The 22,681-nt window shown below is 29.9% G+C and overlaps 1 protein-coding gene across 3 annotated transcripts in view; it reads left to right on the top strand.

Annotated features, from left to right (window-relative positions):
- Positions 1-2,123: 2,123 nt before the first annotated feature.
- LOC144858698 (ephrin type-B receptor 1-B-like) overlaps positions 2,124-22,681 on the top strand; it is a 41,514-nt gene continuing 20,956 nt past the window's right edge. For all 3 annotated transcript variants that reach the window (XM_078714796.1, XM_078714795.1, XM_078714794.1), the window contains exons 1-3: positions 2,124-2,260; positions 2,754-2,839; positions 12,578-13,229. In XM_078714796.1, coding sequence (XP_078570922.1) covers positions 2,182-2,260; positions 2,754-2,839; positions 12,578-13,229 — 817 coding nt within the window. In that variant the 5' untranslated portion in view covers positions 2,124-2,181. The remainder of the gene's footprint in view (positions 2,261-2,753; positions 2,840-12,577; positions 13,230-22,681) is intronic.

Raw genomic sequence — 22,681 nt, 5'->3', positions numbered from 1 at the left:
GGTCTAGGCTATCATGACATACACATTATAGGCAGAATCAAGGGTGCTGTCCTGTTTCCCCATCCGCCGTCCTAAATTTTGAAATGAGCCTTCATTTAAGTCGGCGCTTAATTTATAATTTTTAAGCCCTGGACTCCAATTTAAAAATCATAGGCTACGTTTTTTAAGCCTACAATTGTTTTTTTTTTTATTTTACAAATGAAACAAAATTCCATATAGACCTATTCTAGTAGTGATTTATACGGTGTTATAATTCAGTAGGCATATGTAAATAAAAACTTATTTCAATATTAATTTGTATTTTATTTATTTCGTCATTCAGTAGCCTTTTTTCACACCGTAAAATAAAGTTTGTGAAATTAGCTGAACTAATTGAGTTATAGATAATAAAATCTGAGTTATGCAGAGAAATTATATAGTACACTACAGTATTCTATAATGGATAATTACTTTCACGATTGCAAAAAGAAATGGGGCGGGGGGGGGGGAACCCCCAAAAAACCTGGCTACGGGCCTGTAAATAAGCTAAATTGAGTTTATTGGACTTTTACGATATTGATAAATATTAATTTATTGATGAACAAATAAATTCGAAATATTGAATTATAATGGCTCAGAATACATGGGAAAAAGAAGCAATACAAGGGTTAAAGTTATAATCACCATACGTTCAAAATAGAAAAGCAAAAGCCTGACACCAATTTAATTCAATGCTTATAAGATTTACATTAATTATAAATAACTAAGTAAAATTTAATGGCAGCCACAATCAAAATACATAGAGCAATTTAAGACTTATTCTGTATTATGTTTCAATGGGGGCCTTTGGTGATCAGCCTCCCCTGGAACCTTAGGCCACCCCGATTAAAGATGGTATTAAATAAATAAATACATACAAACGGCTTAATTAAAGATGTATTTCCCCCTGAAAAAAATAATTCCTAATAACATTTTTGTTGAATATGCCATTATAATGTAACATAATAGTTATCCACTTTGACCAAAAATTGGATCGAAAAAAACCGTATTTATCTGAAAAAAATATAATTTAAAGCAAAAAATGGTCAAATTGGCTGCCAGCTAATGGGTTTTTGGTTGAATTTAACCATTTATTTTGTCATTTTATAAGTGAAAACATTTTTTTTTTCTACGGAAGTGATTAAATTTATTAAAAGTACAAAATAACATATTCAAAATCTGATTTAATTAATCTTCATTTTTTATGTTTTTGGGGGACAATACATCTTAGACTACTATGCCTACAGTTTTGCAAAAAATTGTGACTGTCAAACAGACTTAGAGGTATCAATATACAGCTTTAATTTGTTAACAGCACTGCGCTATCTCAGTATTCGTTTTCGTAGGCAGGACTGATTAAATACGGTTAATGAACCCATATTTATATGATGATAATAATGACATCATCATCTTTAAGATGAAGTTGTACAATAGTATAACTAGCTACATCCTTTAATTGTATATGGTATATCACACAAGTATTATATTAACTATTTTATAGTTTAGTTATTTTATTTTCAACCTGTTATTGGTGTTTTACACTGTTGGCTTGAAATAAAGAATAAAGTGTTAACCTCAATTTATGAGCAGTCACCGATGGACAACTGGTAATTTAACTCTTCCCTGTACAACCATGGAGTACCATGGCACAACCGGGTAACTGAACGTCTATTAACCAATAATATAATGATAATACAAAAATATAATGTATCTTCTAACAAGTAGAAAATAGGGAGAAAATAAATTAGAAATCAATAATTCGAAGGGCACTTAAACTCACCTTAATATTATGTCACTTTTTTAGGCCTTAACTTTGTATTGTAGTCCTACATGGATGCTGTTATTCATTCATAGCAGGCGAGAACACAGTACCACCCAAAATTCTCTATGAAACCAATTCACACTTCTTTGTTTTGTATATTGTTTTTATAAAAAACTTTCTTTCTGGGGCGCTTTTTTATCACTCCATTGTTGAAAACATTGAACGCTGAACTCCCCCAAGCAACAAATGGACGAATCCGAATAGATTCTTTTGAAGTGCACCGAACGCATGGCCACTTAGAAACTTCTGAACTGAACTGGAGCACCACAGTACATAAGTACGAGCGAACGAGTGAACACGTTGCTATTCAGAAACAAAATAATGCTTATATCTCAAACAACATGGCTTCAATTATAAAACAACTGATTACTTTAACTACTTTTATTAACTTTGCTGCTGACTTAGTACTAACGAAAGAAAGTAAGTATCGTATATTTATTTTTAGCATGGCTTATGTTTGTTTGTGTTCTTGATCGTCTGCGCCGATACAGGACCACTTGCTGGTAGAGGAGCCGATTGGAATTGACTATAAGAACTGCCTGGAGGCCTAGACCTTACAATGCTCGCAACTGCTCCTTTGTGAACTCTTTTTAGATCTTGTGTTCAGATATTATTCGTATTAAGTTTTTCATTATGACGAATATTTATTTAATCAGATTAAGTTTCAAAAACCTAAGAATTTCACCAGTTTTGCTCAAATAAAAACAGAAATCTGTCGCCCATCTGACACTTTTGAATTATGCTGTTTACAAATTTATTAAAACGATGTTAAATTACAATACATTATATTAATATTATATAGAGCTTTTCAGTTTAGTTAACATATTATTGTTTCTGTACTTGTTTCTTACTTATATATTTTACAAATTAACAGAGACTATTTTATTAAATTGAATTTATTCTCTACTTTCAGTTACCATTTATGATAGCACAAAATATTCCAACCTAGCAGACTGGACTATATATCCAACTCCCAGCACTACAGATACATACACAGGGGTGAGTACAATTATACCTTAATTCACTAAATAGTTTTGGATATTGGTTACATAACAATTAATATAATAATAATACAATAAATAAATTACTTATATATTTTTCATAAGCTTTCCTATTTCCTGTGTTAGTGAATATTATAGCGGAGGACTTTACATATATGTAATGTAGTTTAAATGTATTGGATTTTAAAAATTATTTTCTTACAACAATGCTCGGTTTACTCTAGACTTACCTGGAATTAAGTATGGATTTAAGTTTGTATGTTTGTCAGGGGATTGGTATAAGTACTAAATGCAGTGACTAATCTGTAGTAAAGTAAAAGCACAGACAGAAATAGCTAATACTTTGGACAGGTGTATTACACTAATAAAGATTATTAGAGTATTAAGACACATGTGGGACATGGAATGGAGTGACCATTTCTTCCTCTGTTACTCCCATCACTACCTGAACCAACATAATAAGCATCTAGAGGATGTTACCAAGGCTGCTCTAACTCCATTTCATGTTTTTATGCTCATTGTTGATGTTGTTAAGTCTTCCCTTGCAAAAACAGAACAAGATAATGGCTCTCCTAAGAAATCCTAAGTACACGACATAAAAATCTGTGATAAAAGAAGAGTTACTTTTGCTAGACATGTGACCTAACGTAGAAACTATTTGCGTGTAAATAAATCTCGTCGCTTTTGTCATTTACGACTAAAATTAATTTCTCCATTTGGTGATAGAGTGGCCACTGCGGTAGATTTAGCATTAGGTGAATGGTCTACCATACACACTGTACGGCGTAAAAGTAGTTAAATCACATTTTACGATGGTAGTTAAAGCTCCCAGATGAAAGAAGCACTTATTTTTCTTGGTGAAAGACCTGTGGTCATCACCCTTGTTGGTCAGGAATATTACATATTAAAAATTCTTGACCGGACACCAAAAGTTATTGACAGATAAAGTCAATAAATTACCATTAGGCAGTACCTTTTAAAAAGTAATAACTCTTACTAGATACAAATGTAATTGAAAAATAAAATAAATGTAGATTTAATTTGTAAATAACTTTTTAGATCATAAACAAAATTACTTTGTTAATTCTATATTGATACAATCTTATAATAAAATTTAGATAAGTTTGTTAAATTCTGAAATTCTTATTTTTAGTAAAGAAAAAGTCATAAAATACTGTAGATATCATAGGATAGAATAATAAATTAACAATGTTACTTGTTTTTGATCGTAAAGGAATGTAAGAATGGTGATTAATACATGGAGCACCATAAACAATTTTCAATTGTAATTTTCCAGTTGTCATTATAAGATTTATAGTTAATAGCCAGACAATTTGGAAACAATTTTTATATTCTTAAACATTTTTCGCTTTTAGTTCTGCGATCTCCTGGAGTTGTCATGTCTGCTTATTTCCCCTTTGTCTAGAACTTTATCGACATCAGATTATTATTCTGTGGCTATTCTGTCAGCTTGCTAGGCAATTGATATATCTAGGCCCTGTAGGGAGGACGATCATGTCTTTGCAAATTCAAACAAAGGCATGTGACAGTCTTAAAGACTTTGCAGGACCCTTCGTTGTCTGTCTGATATGGCTTAAATGTTGTAAACAAGAGGCTTAAGAAGATTTCAGTTCGTAATACCCAGGCTAACTTTTAGGTAAATAACACAGCTAGTTCTCAGTGTAGTTTTTATCCTACACTGGTATATTACTGTATCAGTACTGTACATTTTTTTTTCATTGTACTGGCAATATTTTACCTGTTCTTTGTGTACTACTAGCTGAACTATATTTCTTACAATACAATATTTTCTGTGTTCTCGGATACTACAGTACTTACTTTATATATAAATACTAATAATGTGTATAAACTTAACTGTTTCTTAAACATTTCTCAAAATAATCAAATTATTATTTTTAATTTAATGCACTTTCATACAAACTAAATCCTTATTTTAATCATAAAATGACTTAAGATCTGGGTTAAAAGTTCATCACTGTCTGTTTGCATGTAAAGAGTTAGGAATGTAGTTTCAGTGGCATTAGTATTATGACCTACCACTAAACATGCTCCAACTGTCATCTATCCTAGTTTAAAGAGAGCAATGACAAAGACCAGAATCTGACCAAAAATTGTTGACTTGTAACTTCTACATTGTTTACACCAGTTTAATGCCATATTTGGTCATTTTGGTGCCTTATTTGGTGGTAGCGATATACAAACAACAAATCATCTTGTTTTTATGTTGTTTGCTTTAGCATTCAATGATTTTATGTAGACACTGCTATAAATATGTGGTAAGAAAAAAAGGATAATTTTTCATGGAGGTGACAATTGTCTTTAACAAACTGATTGAATTTTAGGTGATGAATGACATTGGTATTTTAGCCTAGTAATTACTCTGTTCTCACAGGTAGTAGGCCTGCCATACAAGTAACAAATTCCTACCTGGCTAAACATATAGATTTAATTACAGAAAAGTTTATTTTTATCATTGGAAATTACATTTTAGTTTAATACTGTATAACAAAAAATTAACTCAATTTCACCATATTAGAACTTTATTTTAATTTCATTAGCTTGAATCCTGAAGGCATATCCTTTACTTTTATTCTGATTAATTTACAATGCATTTAACAATAGGGTGCCAAAATAGTTTGTCACCTGCAGTGTTCACAACTAGTGATAAAACAATAATAACAGTACAACCTATTGTTACTTATCTTGTTCACTACATACAAGCTAATGTTATGTAACAATTCACTCTATTAATTAGGGTGGCTTTACTTTTATTAGGTGTCAGAAGTATTTTAATTAGGTGAGATGAAAGGGATGGGTATACTAGCCATCTTGGAAGTAGTGGTATTTATCTTTTTATAGGATTATTAATGTGTTATAAAGGATTAAAAGCAGAGGAAATAACACCCAGTAGTTATTTTTCTTTAATTAATGATTGTTAATATTTTATTACTCTACTAGATTTATATTTCAAAGAAACTGCTCTAAGCTATAATTAAATAATATCAATATTTTAAAGAATAAAGATTAATAACTTTAATTAGTGACATTTGTTATATTAAATTATTCTTATAATTATTCCTATTAAAAAAATACTCCTAATCTTATACTGCTCATTATCTGTTTTTAAATTATTTTTATTGCACAATTCATTGCTTAGCCACTTTCATAAGGCATGATTTTATAGCCCGATTTTATAGCCTAAAAATTATTTGTTTTTATGTGCAGCACTTAATAGGAAAATTCAACTGATATACTGATACATAAGATGGCTATTTGAGCAAGCAAATTTATGAGGCATGCTATGTATATGTCTTTGAGTTGAAGATAGATAATTATATAAAAGATATATATTGAATTTATTTCAAACTAGGTGATAGTTTCGACAAATTAAGAATTTTTCTTAGGGACAAACTCAATGTTTAATGGCCCATTAAATTTGATCTCATCGGACTGGGCGGATAATATTTAAAATGAGTAGATTGTATTATTTAGTGCATTCTATGATGTCAGCCCGAATATAAATGTTATCGAATAAATTCAATATCAAATATTTCAGTCCTTAAATCTCAAGTATTATTTAAAAAAAATGATTTTAATTATATGAATTTAAACAGTCCAATATTTATTAAATCTTCATTTAATGTACAACACATTCTTAGTATATGGTTTAAACCAGAAACCAAGATGTTGATCTTTTACTGCTAATGAGATCACATACTAAAAACTTGTACCATTTTTCTGTCCATCTCTCCTCAACCAATCACATCCCTCGTTAAATACTTAACCTAAGGCCATTCCATTTGACCTGAATGACATCATAACATATGGTTTATACTGTCTTATTATAACAAAATACTTAATTAATTATTGTCTTTAGCATGATTATCCTAGCTTTTCCCTGTTGGTATACATTTATCCCCCAAGGGGACTCATGATTGATCAGTGAGGTGTACATGCCTTATCTTCATCAATGTTAACCAGGAAGATGTAAAATAACTGACAATAATATCTCATTCCCCATGAATGTAAATTCTTTGTTAGTTTTAATTTGACAACATTAATTATTTAGCCTAAATCTAATCATTATGCTCACCCAGCCATAGTTTTATCAGTCAATTAATTCATCATCTGTTTACTTATTTATGTAATGTCTCAATTATTAAAAATAATGACATGATATTTCAACTCATTATTGATCAAATAATGTTCTTATTTTAAATTAAGTATTGGATGGATTCTTCATGATTTAACAGACAAAATAAAAGTTAATTTGTGATAATCATACATTTATTTAAAATCGTACAATATAATATTAAAATTAATTTTTAAAGTACTCAAACGTTTTTTTTTCCTGGGAAAAGATTGTTTTACATCTTCCAAATGAATGGAATGATGTTCCAATTTGCACTAATGCCTTAGCCCTATAGGCTTTAATCTCTTTAGTACAGTACTCCATTATCCTGTCTTTAGCAAGTCTGTATGTAACGCCTTTGTCTTTCCCTCGCTAATACACTGATAACATCACAATTATGTGCTTAGAGGGACGCTGCCGTCTATAGCTTGTCTAACTTCATTTACATTATCATTGTTTTTCCGAAATCCTTTTCTTAATTCCATCATGAAACCTTTCCTAACTTTGATTATATTCTTGTTTTTGAACTACCGTATAAAAACAGATTTTACTTGTCTAATTGCCTATTTAGCATAATCAATATTAAGAAAGCCAAGTAACACATGGTAAAACACTTAAGGTGTAATTAAACCTAATGTTAGATCTAGTGATTCTTTTCTTAAAGTTTTTCTACAATGTAGTCATATTCAAATTCAAACCATAAATAATTAATTAATTAATTGAATATTATTGAAACTATTATCTACTGTAGTGTAATATAGACAAAGAGAGTAATCTGGCCGTAATACTGTACATTAAAGAAGAAGAGTGATATAACTACTACCATAGTTTAAGTTACACTTATTAATAGACATTGCGCATACCATGCAGATATATCAATTCATGAATTTCTTAAATACTTCCTACTGGGCCAGCTCTTACCCTCCCATGCTGATATTATTACCCTTTTGTCATCAGTTCCCTGTTCTCGATGCAGAGGTGAGATGACACCATAAAAAATCTTAATTGTTTCAAATTACAACACTTGTTTAGTCAGGTGAAACTCATCACTAGATATAAATAAAAAGTTGAGGATTTCAGGTGTAATGCAGGCAGAGCTCAGTAGGGGGCTGTTAGGCCACACTGTAAGGATGTTACATGCTCAGATTGCCTGCCAGCCTAAACATTACCAAACAGGTGTAGCGCATTATCACCCCTTGAAACTTTAATCAGAATGTTAGTTTAGATTGGATGATCAAATACTGTTTTGACAAGATACAGCTAAATAGACCAATCACATTGTGAGTTATTTAATACTATGGTTTTAGGATAGAAATCATTAGGCATACTAATTGGTTTACAAAGTTTTAAATTGAAATAAAATGTATTTGCCTTAAACAATGTTATTTACACTTTTATAGATATTAAGACTATGTAATTTAGACAAATTAAAAGTAATATAATCATTATTTAATGGAAAATTTTTATGATGTACTTTAACTAGTAATAATTATACCTTTGCAATATCTATAAATCACTATAAATAATTTATTGTGTGTAAAATTATATAAGGATCTGATTTTTAAAACGATTCAATTATAAGGAAAGTATTACCGTATATAGAACAAATTTTACTCTAGAGAAAAACTTAAATTCAACAGTTAAGAAAAAAAAGTTTGCAGCCAATAACAACTGACGTAGCATGAAATATGAGATGGTAGCTGCTATAGGCACAATGCTAACATTACACAAGGACACTTTATTGGAATTATGAATCATATTTTCAGTTATTAGGCAGTCCATTACTTAATGTATAATATAATTTATCTTCATTATCTTACACTTTTTATGCAATAAAAGATATAGAATTACATTCCATTAATTCAACAAACTTTCACTCTAAATATGTCATCTTACATTATTTGTAACTGTTTCTATTATTGTCAAGTCCTACATTTATACAATTATTTTTAAAAATATTAAGAAATATTAACTCTGTTTTTGCTTAATTTTAACACACACAACAAATACTGATAATTCATGTTCTAAAAAAAGAAATGAAATATAGTGATATAAAAAATAGAGAAGTATATGCATTACATTAACACATTCGAATGAAGCACTTTGATAATGAGAGTTTCCGCCGCACGGATTAAACATAACATGTATATAATGTTTCATCATGCCGGTTGTTTTTGGAAAATGTCAACTAATGCCCTGTTTTACCGTAAATTGGTCTATAAAGTTTATTATCTGGATCTATCTGCTAATGGGTCATTCCATTTTCTAACATTTCAAAAGCATGCTTCCCTTTTATAAATTTTGTAACTAAGTGTACTGATGCATTTTATTTTGCACAAATTTCATTAAACGAAATTTTTGAACTGTTGACTTGTTTGTTTTTCCATATTTGGACATTAAAATCTAAAAACAGCACGTTTAAGATAAAGTCCCTGGATTTAATAGTCAATAATTTCAGATATGACTTAAAGCTGGTAATTTGTCGACCGAGTTCAAGAAACAAGATCAGCTAATTTCACTTAATCTCAGTTGGAGAATTTCTGGATTATCTGGAATTGGGACAGAATTCATCAACATAAATTCCAAAGCCCCTCCTTGATAAACTGCTTAGTTTCATAGATTGCGGTTCTTAAGAATAATTGTAAAATACAATACACAATGGCAAGCAGATTTTTTGTTTTTTTATCACTGTGATTTTGATATTTGGTGATGGATTCTTGGAAAACTGCAATTTATTATTAAGCTGAACACATGTACATTAAAAATAAAAAATAGCACTTAAAATACCGACTGGTTTACAGCAAACTGACTGAATTACAGTAAAAAAAGATTCATTAGTTAAACTTTTCAGTCCGGTGTAGTTCATCATGTTATCTCGTCTCTTTCTAATAAATTGATTTTCTGAATTGATTTTTTTACATACACATGGCATTTGAAAAATCGTCGCCTGAATTAATATCCTTTTTAACATCGCATGCATACATAAACTTTCAACATTGAAACTTGCGTGATCAAGCAGCAGCCTACTTTGTAGCCATTAGCACGAGTTGAAATATGTAAAGTTATACCCTCGCTTTAAAAAATCGAGATACGTTACAGGGAAAAAAAAGAAGTAGGATGCAGAAGTTTATAGTGCAGATTACATTGGAATTAATGCTTAAAACGCCATCTGACTAAATGATAAATTGATTTCCAAATTGGCAGCAAATTACTTGGTTACTTCTATAACCAACATTCAATGTCACCTCGCGAACAGTATAAAACAAACTACTTTAGGTGGGGTCTCACATTTGCAAAGCATTATTTCTGCGACGAGATGTCCTCGTTTTTTTTACGATGGACACTTGAAAAATGTTTTTGAATTTCTACGATTGCATTCAGGAGTTATTGATTAACGTGACGAATAAAATGTTGGCTATAATAATTGAAAACACAAAGAAAGAAATCAACTTTTTTAGACCATTGACTTGTGAAATAATCTGTTGGAATGTTTATCTGAATGATTTTATTAGAGTATTGAACTATTGTTTAAAGGTCGAGTTACAAAAAAAAAAAATTCCTGTCTACTATTTGAAAAAAACAAAAAGAAATCACGATTATTTTATTTCATGTTTGTACATTTTCTGCCAAAAATATGGTGTTTTTAAAAATAATTTGTATCTAAATTTTAACTACATTCTTGTTTGCATTGTGTTTCAAAAAATCAAATGTACATTAATGTTATAAGCATTATTCCAAAAAATATTTAAAAAAAAGTCTAATGAATTATAATTAGTTAAGGAGTTTAATTTTGTGTCCAAGGTGTATTGTAATTGGTTTTAAATGCACCTAATAGATATTGAAAATAGCTCTTAGTTGGACATAAAAAGTAGATGATTAATTTGTAATGAATCTTTAGGAGTCTGACTGTCTGTTCCTCTTTGATCCAGCTTAGGATTGTGATCTTCGTTGCTCTCTGTGATTCAAACACATCAAACAACATACTGACCAACGTACATGATTAGCCGACAAATTGCCAGTTTCTCTTCGATGCTTCTTACATTGTTTTATTGTTAGTTCGAATAAAGGCCATTGTATCCAGACAAGATAATCCTTATGTTATTGAGACCATCACCTTTTGTTCTCCCGAGTACCTTATTGAAAAATTTGGAGCTATGCTTTTGAGTCTTAAATTTGAATATACCCGTCATAATGAAACTTACGTCGTCTGCTAATTGAAAAGGATAACCAACACCCTCCTGAGAGGTTTTTAAATATAGACATGTGTACTTCAATTTGTACAGATACCATAATACCTTAGTTAATTAGCTAAGTGCATCTGTGATTTTTTCATGATATAAACCAATCACCATGCTTAATAAACTAGATAAGATTCTAACATTTGTGTCCATCATCACTGTTTCTTCTCTGGTATTCTAGAGTTTTCAATCACATTAGTTAATCTACAGTATGGTAAAAAAGGTGATACTATCATATATATCATTAAACAATAACAGCGCAAACCTCCTTTAGCAATAGGTCCTATCCCAAAAACACTTATATAATTATATCTATAGTATTCAGATTTTATGTCGCTAACAACCACAAAATGTCATCACAAGCAAACATGTAATTAAGGCTAGATTGCTAAAGGGTATTATTTTAAACAATTTTATAAAGCCAAGATTAATTTTAAAGGTTTCTTCACTTTCTTTGTGGGCTAGTCTTACAAACTGTTTTGAATTTGTCACGGTTTTTGTGCTCTTTTTAACATTATTGTTTGTTACTTTGATCGTTTACAAGTTTAGCAAGGTTACCCGAGTCTGTTGAAAAGTATTGTGTACTGTGAACACAATGGTGATGTAAAGCTATTAATAATAAAGTTTGTCAATCTTGGGTGTCTGGTCATTGTGGCTTTGTAATGATGATTAAGCAGTGGGATTTGGGAGTAAATCTTGGCCCTGGGCTAACCCAACATGATGTACAGTGTAGGCCTAATGATGATAAAAGATGATGCCTATCTTTTATACATCGCCAGTGTATCATACTGTGAAACAAAAAGTTTTTTTTGAAAAAGAGTTGTCAAAGATTTACTTCCTTTAAATTTGAATGAGAATATTTGAATATTTCATGTCTATCTAAAACTTGACTCTACACAGTTATTATAGATTTCTATAAATTTGTCAATGTTTTTTCAACTTAATTACAACTTAACAAAGTATTAGTTTTCATCCGTAAATTCCAGTTTATTTTCTTTAATTCCGAACCATCAGTCTCAGGAGAATTTTCCCCCAAACTCTGCAGCCAATCAATAATGCCCTATGGCTCCTTTTATAATGAATGCAAGTAATTATGCAAATGATGCTATTACTATCTATACTATTATTGGATTGTCTTATTTGAGCATTGTCTTGTGAGAAGATGATGTCTATGCTCATTTGTAATGGTCTAATTAATCAATCATGAGTCATTCCGAAATTTGACAGTTAACAATTAAAATTCAATATTAGAACATTTATGAAACACTATACACAATATAAAAATAAAATTTAATATAAAAAAGAAAATTAATAAAAATTAAATAATTATTTTATTTTCTTTCAGTGGTTGGAAACTGGTGCAAGTTATTATAGAACATTTCAAGTATGCCAAGTGCAATCAAGTAATCAAAACAATTGGTTAAGGACACCTCACATTGAGAGAATGGGTGCAAATCGTATCCAAGTCGAGCTTGAGTTTTCAATGTACTCCTGCGAGGGTATTGATAACGTTCTGTCGTGTCGTGAAACATTTGACTTTTATTATATTGAAGCCGGTCAGGACTTTGCTGATTCACCAAATCCTGTATGGGGAGCGCCACCATATGATAAAATAAAAAGGATCGCAGCGGAAGGACGCTTTTCAGATCCACAGAATGAGATCATAAACACGGTGGTTGAAGATTTTAGTCCTGTTACGCAAAGTGGTTTTTATTTGGCGTTGCAGGATCAAGGTGCGTGCATGGCACTGCTCAAGACACGTGTGTTTTACACCGTTTGCCCGAAGGTTGTAGAGAATTTTGCAAGTTTTGCTGAAACAATTACAGGACACGAAGTGACTTCACTTGTATCCGTCGAAGGTACATGTGTAGAAAATGCAAGTGTGGTGAATGATAAGAAACCAGTTTATCAGTGCCAGAGTGATGGTAGTTGGATTCTGATCCAAGGAACGTGTGCATGTGATCCTGGATACGAACCAGTTGGCTCAGAATGTAGAGGTAAGAGCGTTTTCAAAGTATCACATGACATCTACTCCTCAATTTGGAAATACTCTTTTGTATTTCTGACCAAGTTATTTCTATTCTTTTTTTGATTAGGTGGTTTTTGTGTAAATTATGTATAATTTGTAAATATTTATTTTTAATTCACAACTTCAATTGCTAATTTTACTTGTGTTTTTCCTAATATTCTGGCATTATTTATTGTATGTAAATAGTTTTTAACTTCTTTCAATATTAATCCTAATGTTTGTCTTAATATCTAAACTTTTGTATTTGGAAAACATGTATAATTGTAAATTTTGGATATACATACTGTGGACACATTTTTTGGTTCTTAGTATAATTTTTGTATTTCCTATGCAAAAAAGAGATTTATTACCAAACTAAACAACACAGCTGGTTACTACTTTTCAAAGTCAACTCCAGATTAAAGAAAATAAACCGGCATAATATTCATCAAATGTAAGACATTTTCCAACTGATTAATTTAATTGGAAGCTTACTAACTCTAAGGAGTGTGCTTAGACTAACTTAATCCACATCACCGAACCTATAGAAACACCCGGAAAACGTTCACAGAGAACCGTGTTTTGTCCAACGCCACGCAAGGCCAAACTTTGAATCATCCATGCACGAGAATCGCTGTGAAAAGACTAGGTTTTATCCTTACAATATCATTAATTCCCAATGATATCAGTTTCATGTATCTATTTCACAGGGGGTTTTAAATGGCACCAAACTCTGGCGATATCCATTGTTTTAGTCAAGAGAAGTCTGCAGAACCAGCTTTCTTTGCTGCCTGGTTCAGTAGACTTATCGTGTCGGGATCTCAAAGTCCTTTAGTGTTATTTTTTCTTTCACACTTTATTTGTAGACTTTTGTTTGAATTTGTTGATATGTAGTTTGTGTTTGATGATAAGTTTGTTGTTATTAGGAGCTGAGGCAAGCTTCTGAATAGTGTTGTATGGTAGAAGTTGTATAACTGTGTTTATGTAGGAACTTCAAAGGTTTCCTATTGGTGTTTTACTAACTTTATAATGTGTCATAATTTAGTGCTAATTGTGTACAGTACTCAATGTGGGAAAGTTTTCCTAGTGGAAAAAATCTTTTTTTCAGTATTTCTATTCTAAAAGCAATCATCAAGTTAATTATAGTTATAAATCTAAAATTCTAAAAGGCCTACATGTAAATTAAGATTCTAATTTTACACGAAATTATAAAAGAAAAGTCTGTCTCTGTTTTTCAGTTTCGTAATTATGACAAATTTGGAAATAAAAGTAGATGAAGATTATGAATGTTAATATGAAACTTTAATTAAAGTTAAAGAATTAGACATTTTAGCTACTTAACTTGTACGTTGGCGTATCATATAATCTACGATTAATAATTGGAGCACATTTTATGAAAATAATGAACTCAAGCATTATGACATATATTCAGTTCATCAGTTCAGTTCTTGTTTTTAAATAAAGAAAGTCAATATAGAAAAATTACAATAAAACTTAAATAATAAAAAAAAAATACAAAAACGGTCATATTAAAAATAAATATAGGATACTAAAGTACATAAATTAGGAATAAAAAAATTTTTTTTTATTGGTTATATTAGTAGCCTTATAATTTATATGACAGTCTTTATTTTTGTTAAATAATTACATACCTGTACATTGTTTGTAGGTGTTTAGTGTGATTGAATGATAGTAATGGTTAATCATCATGCCAACTTTCTAAAAGCCGTATTATTACAGAACGTTTTAACGATCTTACCACTGAAATTTAAATTAGCCAAGAGAGAAAATAGCATCCAAAAGATATCTATATCAGACTGTTTACAGGAGTAGATAGAGAGTGCACATTTAATGTTTGCACTTGACATTGTTTTTACTTAAATAAGATGCTTTTAAGATCCTAACACTGAAAAGCATCAACTCTAGTGGCCCTTTATCAAAAAAGAATTGATTATACAATCTATAATAATTACAAGAGTTGAGATGATCTTGTTTTATCTCTTTGTCGGTAGTTTGGATTTATTGTCTTGATGGTAAAAATGATGTGAAAGGGAGAGTGTGTTCGCTGTTCCATCAGCGTTTCTTACCTTCCAAAATGAACTGATTTTCCAGAAAGTTTATTTCTAATTTTTATATACAATACAAATCACAATAAATTGTAGATGTATTTAATTTTTTTTAAAGAGAAAGTTTAATTTAATCACACAATTATCGGTACTTGCTATAGACTAAAAATGTTCTAACAATTAGTTTTATCATTCCAATGTTAATAATTGTAGATTTTCTATTTATAACTTTATCTCCTAATTGTACTAACATTTGCTAGTGTTTCATTACTTGATATCGCCAAGTTGCTCACATTATTTATTGTTTTCTCAGACCGGGATTAAGAGTAATTCAACAGCAAACTCCTAGGATATTACCAGATCATGATTTTATAAAGTCCTGTATATATCACAACTTGGACAATAACAGTAAAATTTAACCAATTAATACCGTTTGTCAATTAAAAGATTTCATTCAATTTAAAATTTAAAACCATGAGGTCATAGTGAATCACATTGTACATGTCGTTGACAGTTCAAATGTCTGAGGTAATGTACGATGTGCGCATTGATGTTTTAATTGTGAAAATCAATAGCACGTAAAACGGTCTTAAAAAAGCTGTAGTTACATATGCAGCACTTTGTTTGCACTGCAAATTGCAAATAAAAAAATCGACTAACATTGGGCAAACAAGAAAAATTATGTGCAGATTAGAGGTGAAAACTCGTAACCTAAACCATTGATTCCTAAATTCATAGCCTAGATCTACATACACTCTAAAAGTCTAGATTTAAAATCTTCATTGAAATCACACATAATTAAAGGTATTATACCGGTAACCACCACATAGCATGTACTACAGTTTTATGAATATACTCTTAAAACTATAGTCTTTAATTTAATTATAGTACACATAAAAGGCATGTTGACAATAGTATAGCATTTGGTAGTGATTTAGTCCCCAGACATCTTATAACATTATTGTGTCAAATTCAGCCTATTTATTTATAATGAAAACATTCTTTTTAGTATAGAATTCTAGTTTATTTTTTTTAATGAGAGATGTACAAATACTGTTTAGTTATTAGTTATTATTAATTACTTAAACATCTATAGTTTTTACAATTTTAAAACCTTAGTCAGAGAAGAATATAAAACATTGTATGTAGTAGGAGTCCAAGGTAATAATTGCTCAGCCTTGGACTTGGTAACACTGCCTCTTGTCATTTGTAAACCAATGTACAAGTTTGTTCTTATTATTCATTCAAGGCTGTCTCATTAATAAACAGGAGTCTATTTGTTGTAGATATAGATATGGTATTAAGTATTTGGTTAAAGGTCAGTGTAAGGAGAAAGTGGCAATAATGTTATTTACATAAAATAAATAGTTACTTCTGTAGAATATATACAGGTAGTAGTCACGTTTAAATGTTTCAAATATCTATCATGTAGTTTAGAATGTGATTTTTATAATATATTTTTTTATTTATTTAAATAAGTAGAATAATAAGTAAATACGTATTTAATTAATTCCTTAGTAAATATGAAAGTATTTTAATATTAAACTGGTCATTGACTTAAGTGCTTATTATAGCGCTATCATACACTTAGCAATCAATAATTCTTTTTGGTGTCATTTATGATAAAGTGTCTCATTTGTCTATTGTGTTCCCAGTATCAATGAGTCATGTTAATGGCATTGATTGATTGTGAACATGGTCTATCAGATATTATTGATCCAAGTGTCTGTTGGTTCCAACACTTGGATTAGGTCTAATGATAAAAAAAAAAAAGATGGATGGATAATGGCCAGCTCCATTTATGCTTGAACCATGATTTCAAAGTGTTTAACATTTATTTCCATTGAAATTATTTTAATTGAATTTTTAAAAAATGTACAATTTGAATCTTCTGATGATATAATATTATAAACAATTAAATTTTATTGACTGAATGTTAAATTTTAATATTATTCATTCTGAATAATCATATGCAAATAATGAAAATATTTGTTACTATATTAAAGCACGTTCATTTCACTGAAGATAAGTTTGGTGTTGTAAACCATAAGAGGTTTGAACTATTTGACTTTTTATTTACTTTTATAGAAGGTAATATTTATTTTGAATAATCGTACCAGTTATGAAAATATTCTTCAGTATATTAAAGCACGTTCATTTCACTGAAGGGGTTTGAAATATTTGGCTTACGGTATTTACTTGACAGAAGTTCTTTCAGTATCAGTTACTATAGAAGATCAAAAGATAGTTCAAAACACTTTGATATTTCTGTCTATTTACATTTGACTCCCACCTCCTTAGTCACAAAACATTGTCTCGTTTAGTAATTACCCCTGCAATTGTACGGTAGTTCTATCCAAACATGAACACTTCACAATAGAACAATATTATCTATTATCAAAATCATAGATTATTATTTAATTTTAGTCATGTATATCTCATTGAAAAAGGTTGGAATGCTTCTTGTTGTCGAACTCCTTTACTAAGTATAAGTAGCATAGAAACGATTATTATACCGTTGGTGTCCCATAGACTTGGCAATTCAAAAGAAACACACTCAGATTTCACAGGCGAGCAAGCATCAAACGCAAGCCGCCTATTAATAAATACTATGTATTGTGATGGTTAGGAGAAAAAAATTATATGACAATTAACTTGTGAAGAATTCAATCTCTTTTGTGAGCGTTGCACCGATTATAAACAAATCAATGCGAACTCGCATGGGCAATGATTATTATATGACATTTGAATTTTGATTGGAAAAATATAAATATAAAGTAGCTGAACTTAAGCATAAATTATCGCTTTTAAAAATCACTTAAAGAACATAAGAATTATATATAAATATATAACTTGATATTCGATACCAGAAAAATTACATTTTAAACATAATTTGTTTAATGTGTTTTAATTTTAAAGTTTTAATACTTCTACTGATAACTATTCTATAACAATACAGTAAAATAAATAAATTCTACGTTTATTTGGCTTATAATTAATAACTGTGCAAAAGAGTTGTTATTTTTTAAAATAATTGTTTATAGTATAATATCACACCTTAACTTTTACAAAGCTACCATCATTGTTTTAAAATGTTTGCAGATTAAACTTAATGCAAAAACAAAGCACAATAGAATATTTATTAGGTGTCATAGTATAATCTACACCCCAAGCAAGTACTTAGCTCTTTTTCTCCTTGTCACCTCCTTGTTATGAACTCTTCAAGAACAATAACCTACCAAAAATAACAACCTTAACCCAAAAAATGACATTGTGTTGGTTTGAATTTGCTACAATATTTAAACAATAGAACACATTATAACACAATGGTTTCTTATAGTTCAATTTCTTAATCTTTATTTTGTTATAAGATTATTTGCAAATGAAACGAGATCTTAGTATTAATTAGCAATATCGTTTCCTTATGGTTTTTTGCCCACCTATCATTTCTTCACTTGATAATTAGGATTTAAAAATGAAGGAATGTAGTTTATTCACCGCAGTAAAATAATCATGCATACGTAACACGCACCTGTAGTATAAATTAGTATACTTCCTATAGGCCTGTACCTTAAAGGATTTAACCGGTTCCCTGATCAGTAGCTTTAGGTTTCACTAATCGAAAACAAATACCTTCTGCAATTTCCCCACAAAACAGCATGAGTTTGAATTCTTTCTGCCACTTTTTATCCACATTCTTTGTAAAATTTCGGAATAGATCACGAAGTGAAAACATAATAATCCCCATACTAGACATTATACATTCTTTTGTTATGATATTAATTTGCATGTTTGCAGACATAAGTGGACTTCCCAAATTAAGGCCTCAGAGGAAAATATTTCAAACATTCTTATCATTTTTATTACATTTCCAAAGCCATAAATTATGAATGATATTTGATAAAAATGTAAGTCAAGTTTAATAAGTTGAAATAATGTATTTTTGTGTTTATATCATCACAAAACAATAATTTATAATGCCTAAAACTTAAATGTAAACAAATAAAACATAATTGCAAAATATCTTGACTTTATGGACATTTATAATGTAAATATAAGAATTGGAAAAGTTATCAAAATTTAAGAAATTATTAGGTTGATTATGGTAGTGTTTCTTTCTTGTTGTATTATTCTTGTATATTTTTTTGGCATACAATATATCTGAAATAAAAGAATGAATAACAAGGTATTAAAAGATGTATTGTAGATTTTTAAAAAAAGCTAATTACACATTAAAATTCAATGTGACTACTTTGTTAGCTTCTTATAAGATTTCCTTGATTTTAGAGACCAGTAAGGTTAATCACCACCTTTATAAAAGCTAATGGAATGGATTATCATGTTCCTTTTAAGTGAATATATTAACCCTGGCTTTCTATAATAGCCAAATTTATATTAACATTTGGGATCAAAAAGCAGTCATTTGTACTCTGATATAGCAAGCTTGAATTGGTTTAAGTATAACCAAGGTGAGATAGGCCAATAAGAACACACTTAACTTAAAATGTATTTTGTTAACAGAAAGCAAGGCAAATATACCTCCATGATGTTACTATATTTAAATGATAACACAGCTCTTTAAGTTTTCAACTGTGTACACACATTGTTTGCTATTTGATTACTAATGTAGACACAGCCTATATGTAGCTTTCCCAAGGAGAATACGAAACACAAACCACACACTGTTTGTTGGCAATGCAAAATAAAAGGTTGTGTTCTAGAACTAAAGTAAATGATTTCTTTTGATAATTTTGACTATAGGTGCAAGCCAAGGTTAATAATATATACTTAAAACGAGAAAAATATCATGCAAGGTTTATAATAATGTAAATTTTAAAAAAGATAATAGAAAATTTGTAAAAATAAGGAGTTTAAGCTTATTCAATAACATTTGAAGAGACCACGAATGTATGGCTCCATTTTGACGTTGTCAACTCACTTTGTTGTTGTTGGATATAGCTTTCTTTAATTTGGACTTGTCATCAGTTGTAGGCTGCCTTTTCCTTAGTGCCTGCTAGAATACAAACATCTAGTAAATTTATTGACTTGCTAAATTAACCCAGACATTTAACCCATTTATATAAGTAAAGTAATGAGTTTAGCAGAGAATGTATTTAAGAGTTATATTATACACACTGATAATATAGCTTTAGGTGCATTTTAAAGTCAGTTTAGTCTTGTTATTATAACATGATAATTGGTTTGATTTATGCGGAAATATTAAGCATTTCTTAAACCAAGTTTGACAACTGCCCAAGTGTATTTTGTTTCTATGATCTAATTTAAGTTTAATTTACTCAAATCATCCTGCCAGAGGTTACTAAAAATTCTTGACTATTTTTTTCTTTGTTTGAAATAAAAATAGTTTTTTCTGTTTATATCAGAATGTTGCAAATATAAACAAACTGTACAATTTATATTTATCCAAAAATAAAATTATTCTACAGTAATATTCAAATGATTCTTAGACTAGAGAGATCTGTCACTTTATCGCATGTATGATTTTCCAAAAAAACTATCCTAAATTTAAACAGACAACTCCAAGTCCTACGAATACAATTAAACAATTAAGGCGATCCAAACCTTTACGGATCTTTCTCACTATAAGACGTGTATTCATGAATAATAATCATCCATTTTAACTGTGGCGAGAGTCGTTTTCACATTCACCTCAGGCTAAGGTTCATTTTAAGCCAGGCCATAGCACTTACAGTATGGTACTATATTTGAACAGGATAGAATAATACAAACACTTAACATAAAATATGATCATAGGTCTGCAGTAGAGTAGTAGAAGTACACCAACAGAACAGAATAGCACTACTTTCAGATTTATGTAAAAATATTATGGTATCTTTGAATTGGTTTTAATTTGGTATATAGCTCAGGCAAACAACTTCCTTTATAGAGTAATTGGATATTCCTGTGCATTTACTGACTAAATATTGATAGTAGCGGGCGAGTACTTAAAGCACGCCAATAACTACCTGAATCCCCCCGAGATTATAGTTTTAATTACTTTAAAAAATTAGAGAACAGACAAAGAACATTCATGCATACATGTCTCATTTGAACACTTTATGAGAATTCTTTAATCATCTTTTTGTTGTTTAGTAAATCTATCTAGCTTTTGTTTAATAGTTAAAATTGAATACTTCTAAATGATTTTTAATTTTCAATGTGCTTATTTTGAGTTTCTTTCTTTTTGTAAAATTCACAATTGTTTTTGTTAGCCCTAGTGTTCTGTTTTAATTAGTGCAACAACAAAATTTTAAATTAAGCATTTTTTTAATCGTAAGGCAGTTCATATCATATATCATATCAAAATTGTGGTTAGATCTCTACTTGCGAACCAGTATACCGTCTCTACATATGCAATCTCATTTCCTTCCACATAATTACTTAAGTAAACTTTCATGTTGTCTTGTCATTTTATTGTCTTTTTCCAATTGACGAGAGTTCACCTCGGTCATATGGGGATTATTTTCTGTCTATACTTGTGCGACTGACTCGGCCGCGATGTTTACAATTTTGTCTTTAGCACCTGTGTAGAATTTCATTGACGAAATGTAAACCAAGTTTGAATAAAATGCAAAGAAGGTGATGCAAAATGAAAGTAGTTTTAAGGTACAAAATAACATTGTCAGCAAACCATGCGAAAATTACAATTTTAATTTCTAAATGAAAAGAAAGTGGAAATTCATATGTACATTTCCATTAAGAGTGTGTAGAAAGACATGTCATTACCAGTAAACTTTAAATTAGAGATAAATAATTTGAACATTTTACTAAGGCATTTTTTCAACACTGGAAAGAGCAATTCCTTGTGCTGACATAGATATATTGGCATCTTGACAGCCTCTGTGAACGTTTTTCGTGACATCGCTTCAAATGAGGTGTAATATACCAAGTAAGCTATCACATAATATATTGATGAGGCAAATGGCTGACAGTATGCAACAGATTATACATTCAATCAATCAATCAAATAAACGTAATGGGGAAAAAAAAGCGAGGAAGTTATCACCGGTAGCAGTTGAAGCAATGATTGTAATTAGCATAAAGGAAGGGGGTTTATGGTTAAAAGCAAAATTGTAAAAAAAATGTTAGTTTCACATCCAGGATTTTGACTCTTTTTTTAAGGACTTTATTATGGTTGATTAGCTATTGTGAGAATGTAATTCTAAAAGTGCAGCCAATTACACACCTCGACCGAATACTTCAACAAAAAGACACTTGAGTGATTCTTTAAAATGTTGGTTCTGAATACCACCATTTTTAAACAATAAAAAAATGTATTTTCTCTTATTAAGCTAATAAAAAACTGTCTAATTTTTTTAATGAAGTTGTATAAGAAAGTATATAAAATTCAGCA

This window comes from Antedon bifida, chromosome 2, assembly GCF_963402885.1.
Source record: "Antedon bifida chromosome 2, ecAntBifi1.1, whole genome shotgun sequence".
In the NCBI taxonomy this organism is placed as follows: Eukaryota; Metazoa; Echinodermata; class Crinoidea; order Comatulida; family Antedonidae; genus Antedon; species Antedon bifida.
Note: the sequence above shows the minus strand (reverse complement) of the source record. Positions and strands in the feature narration are given on the sequence as shown.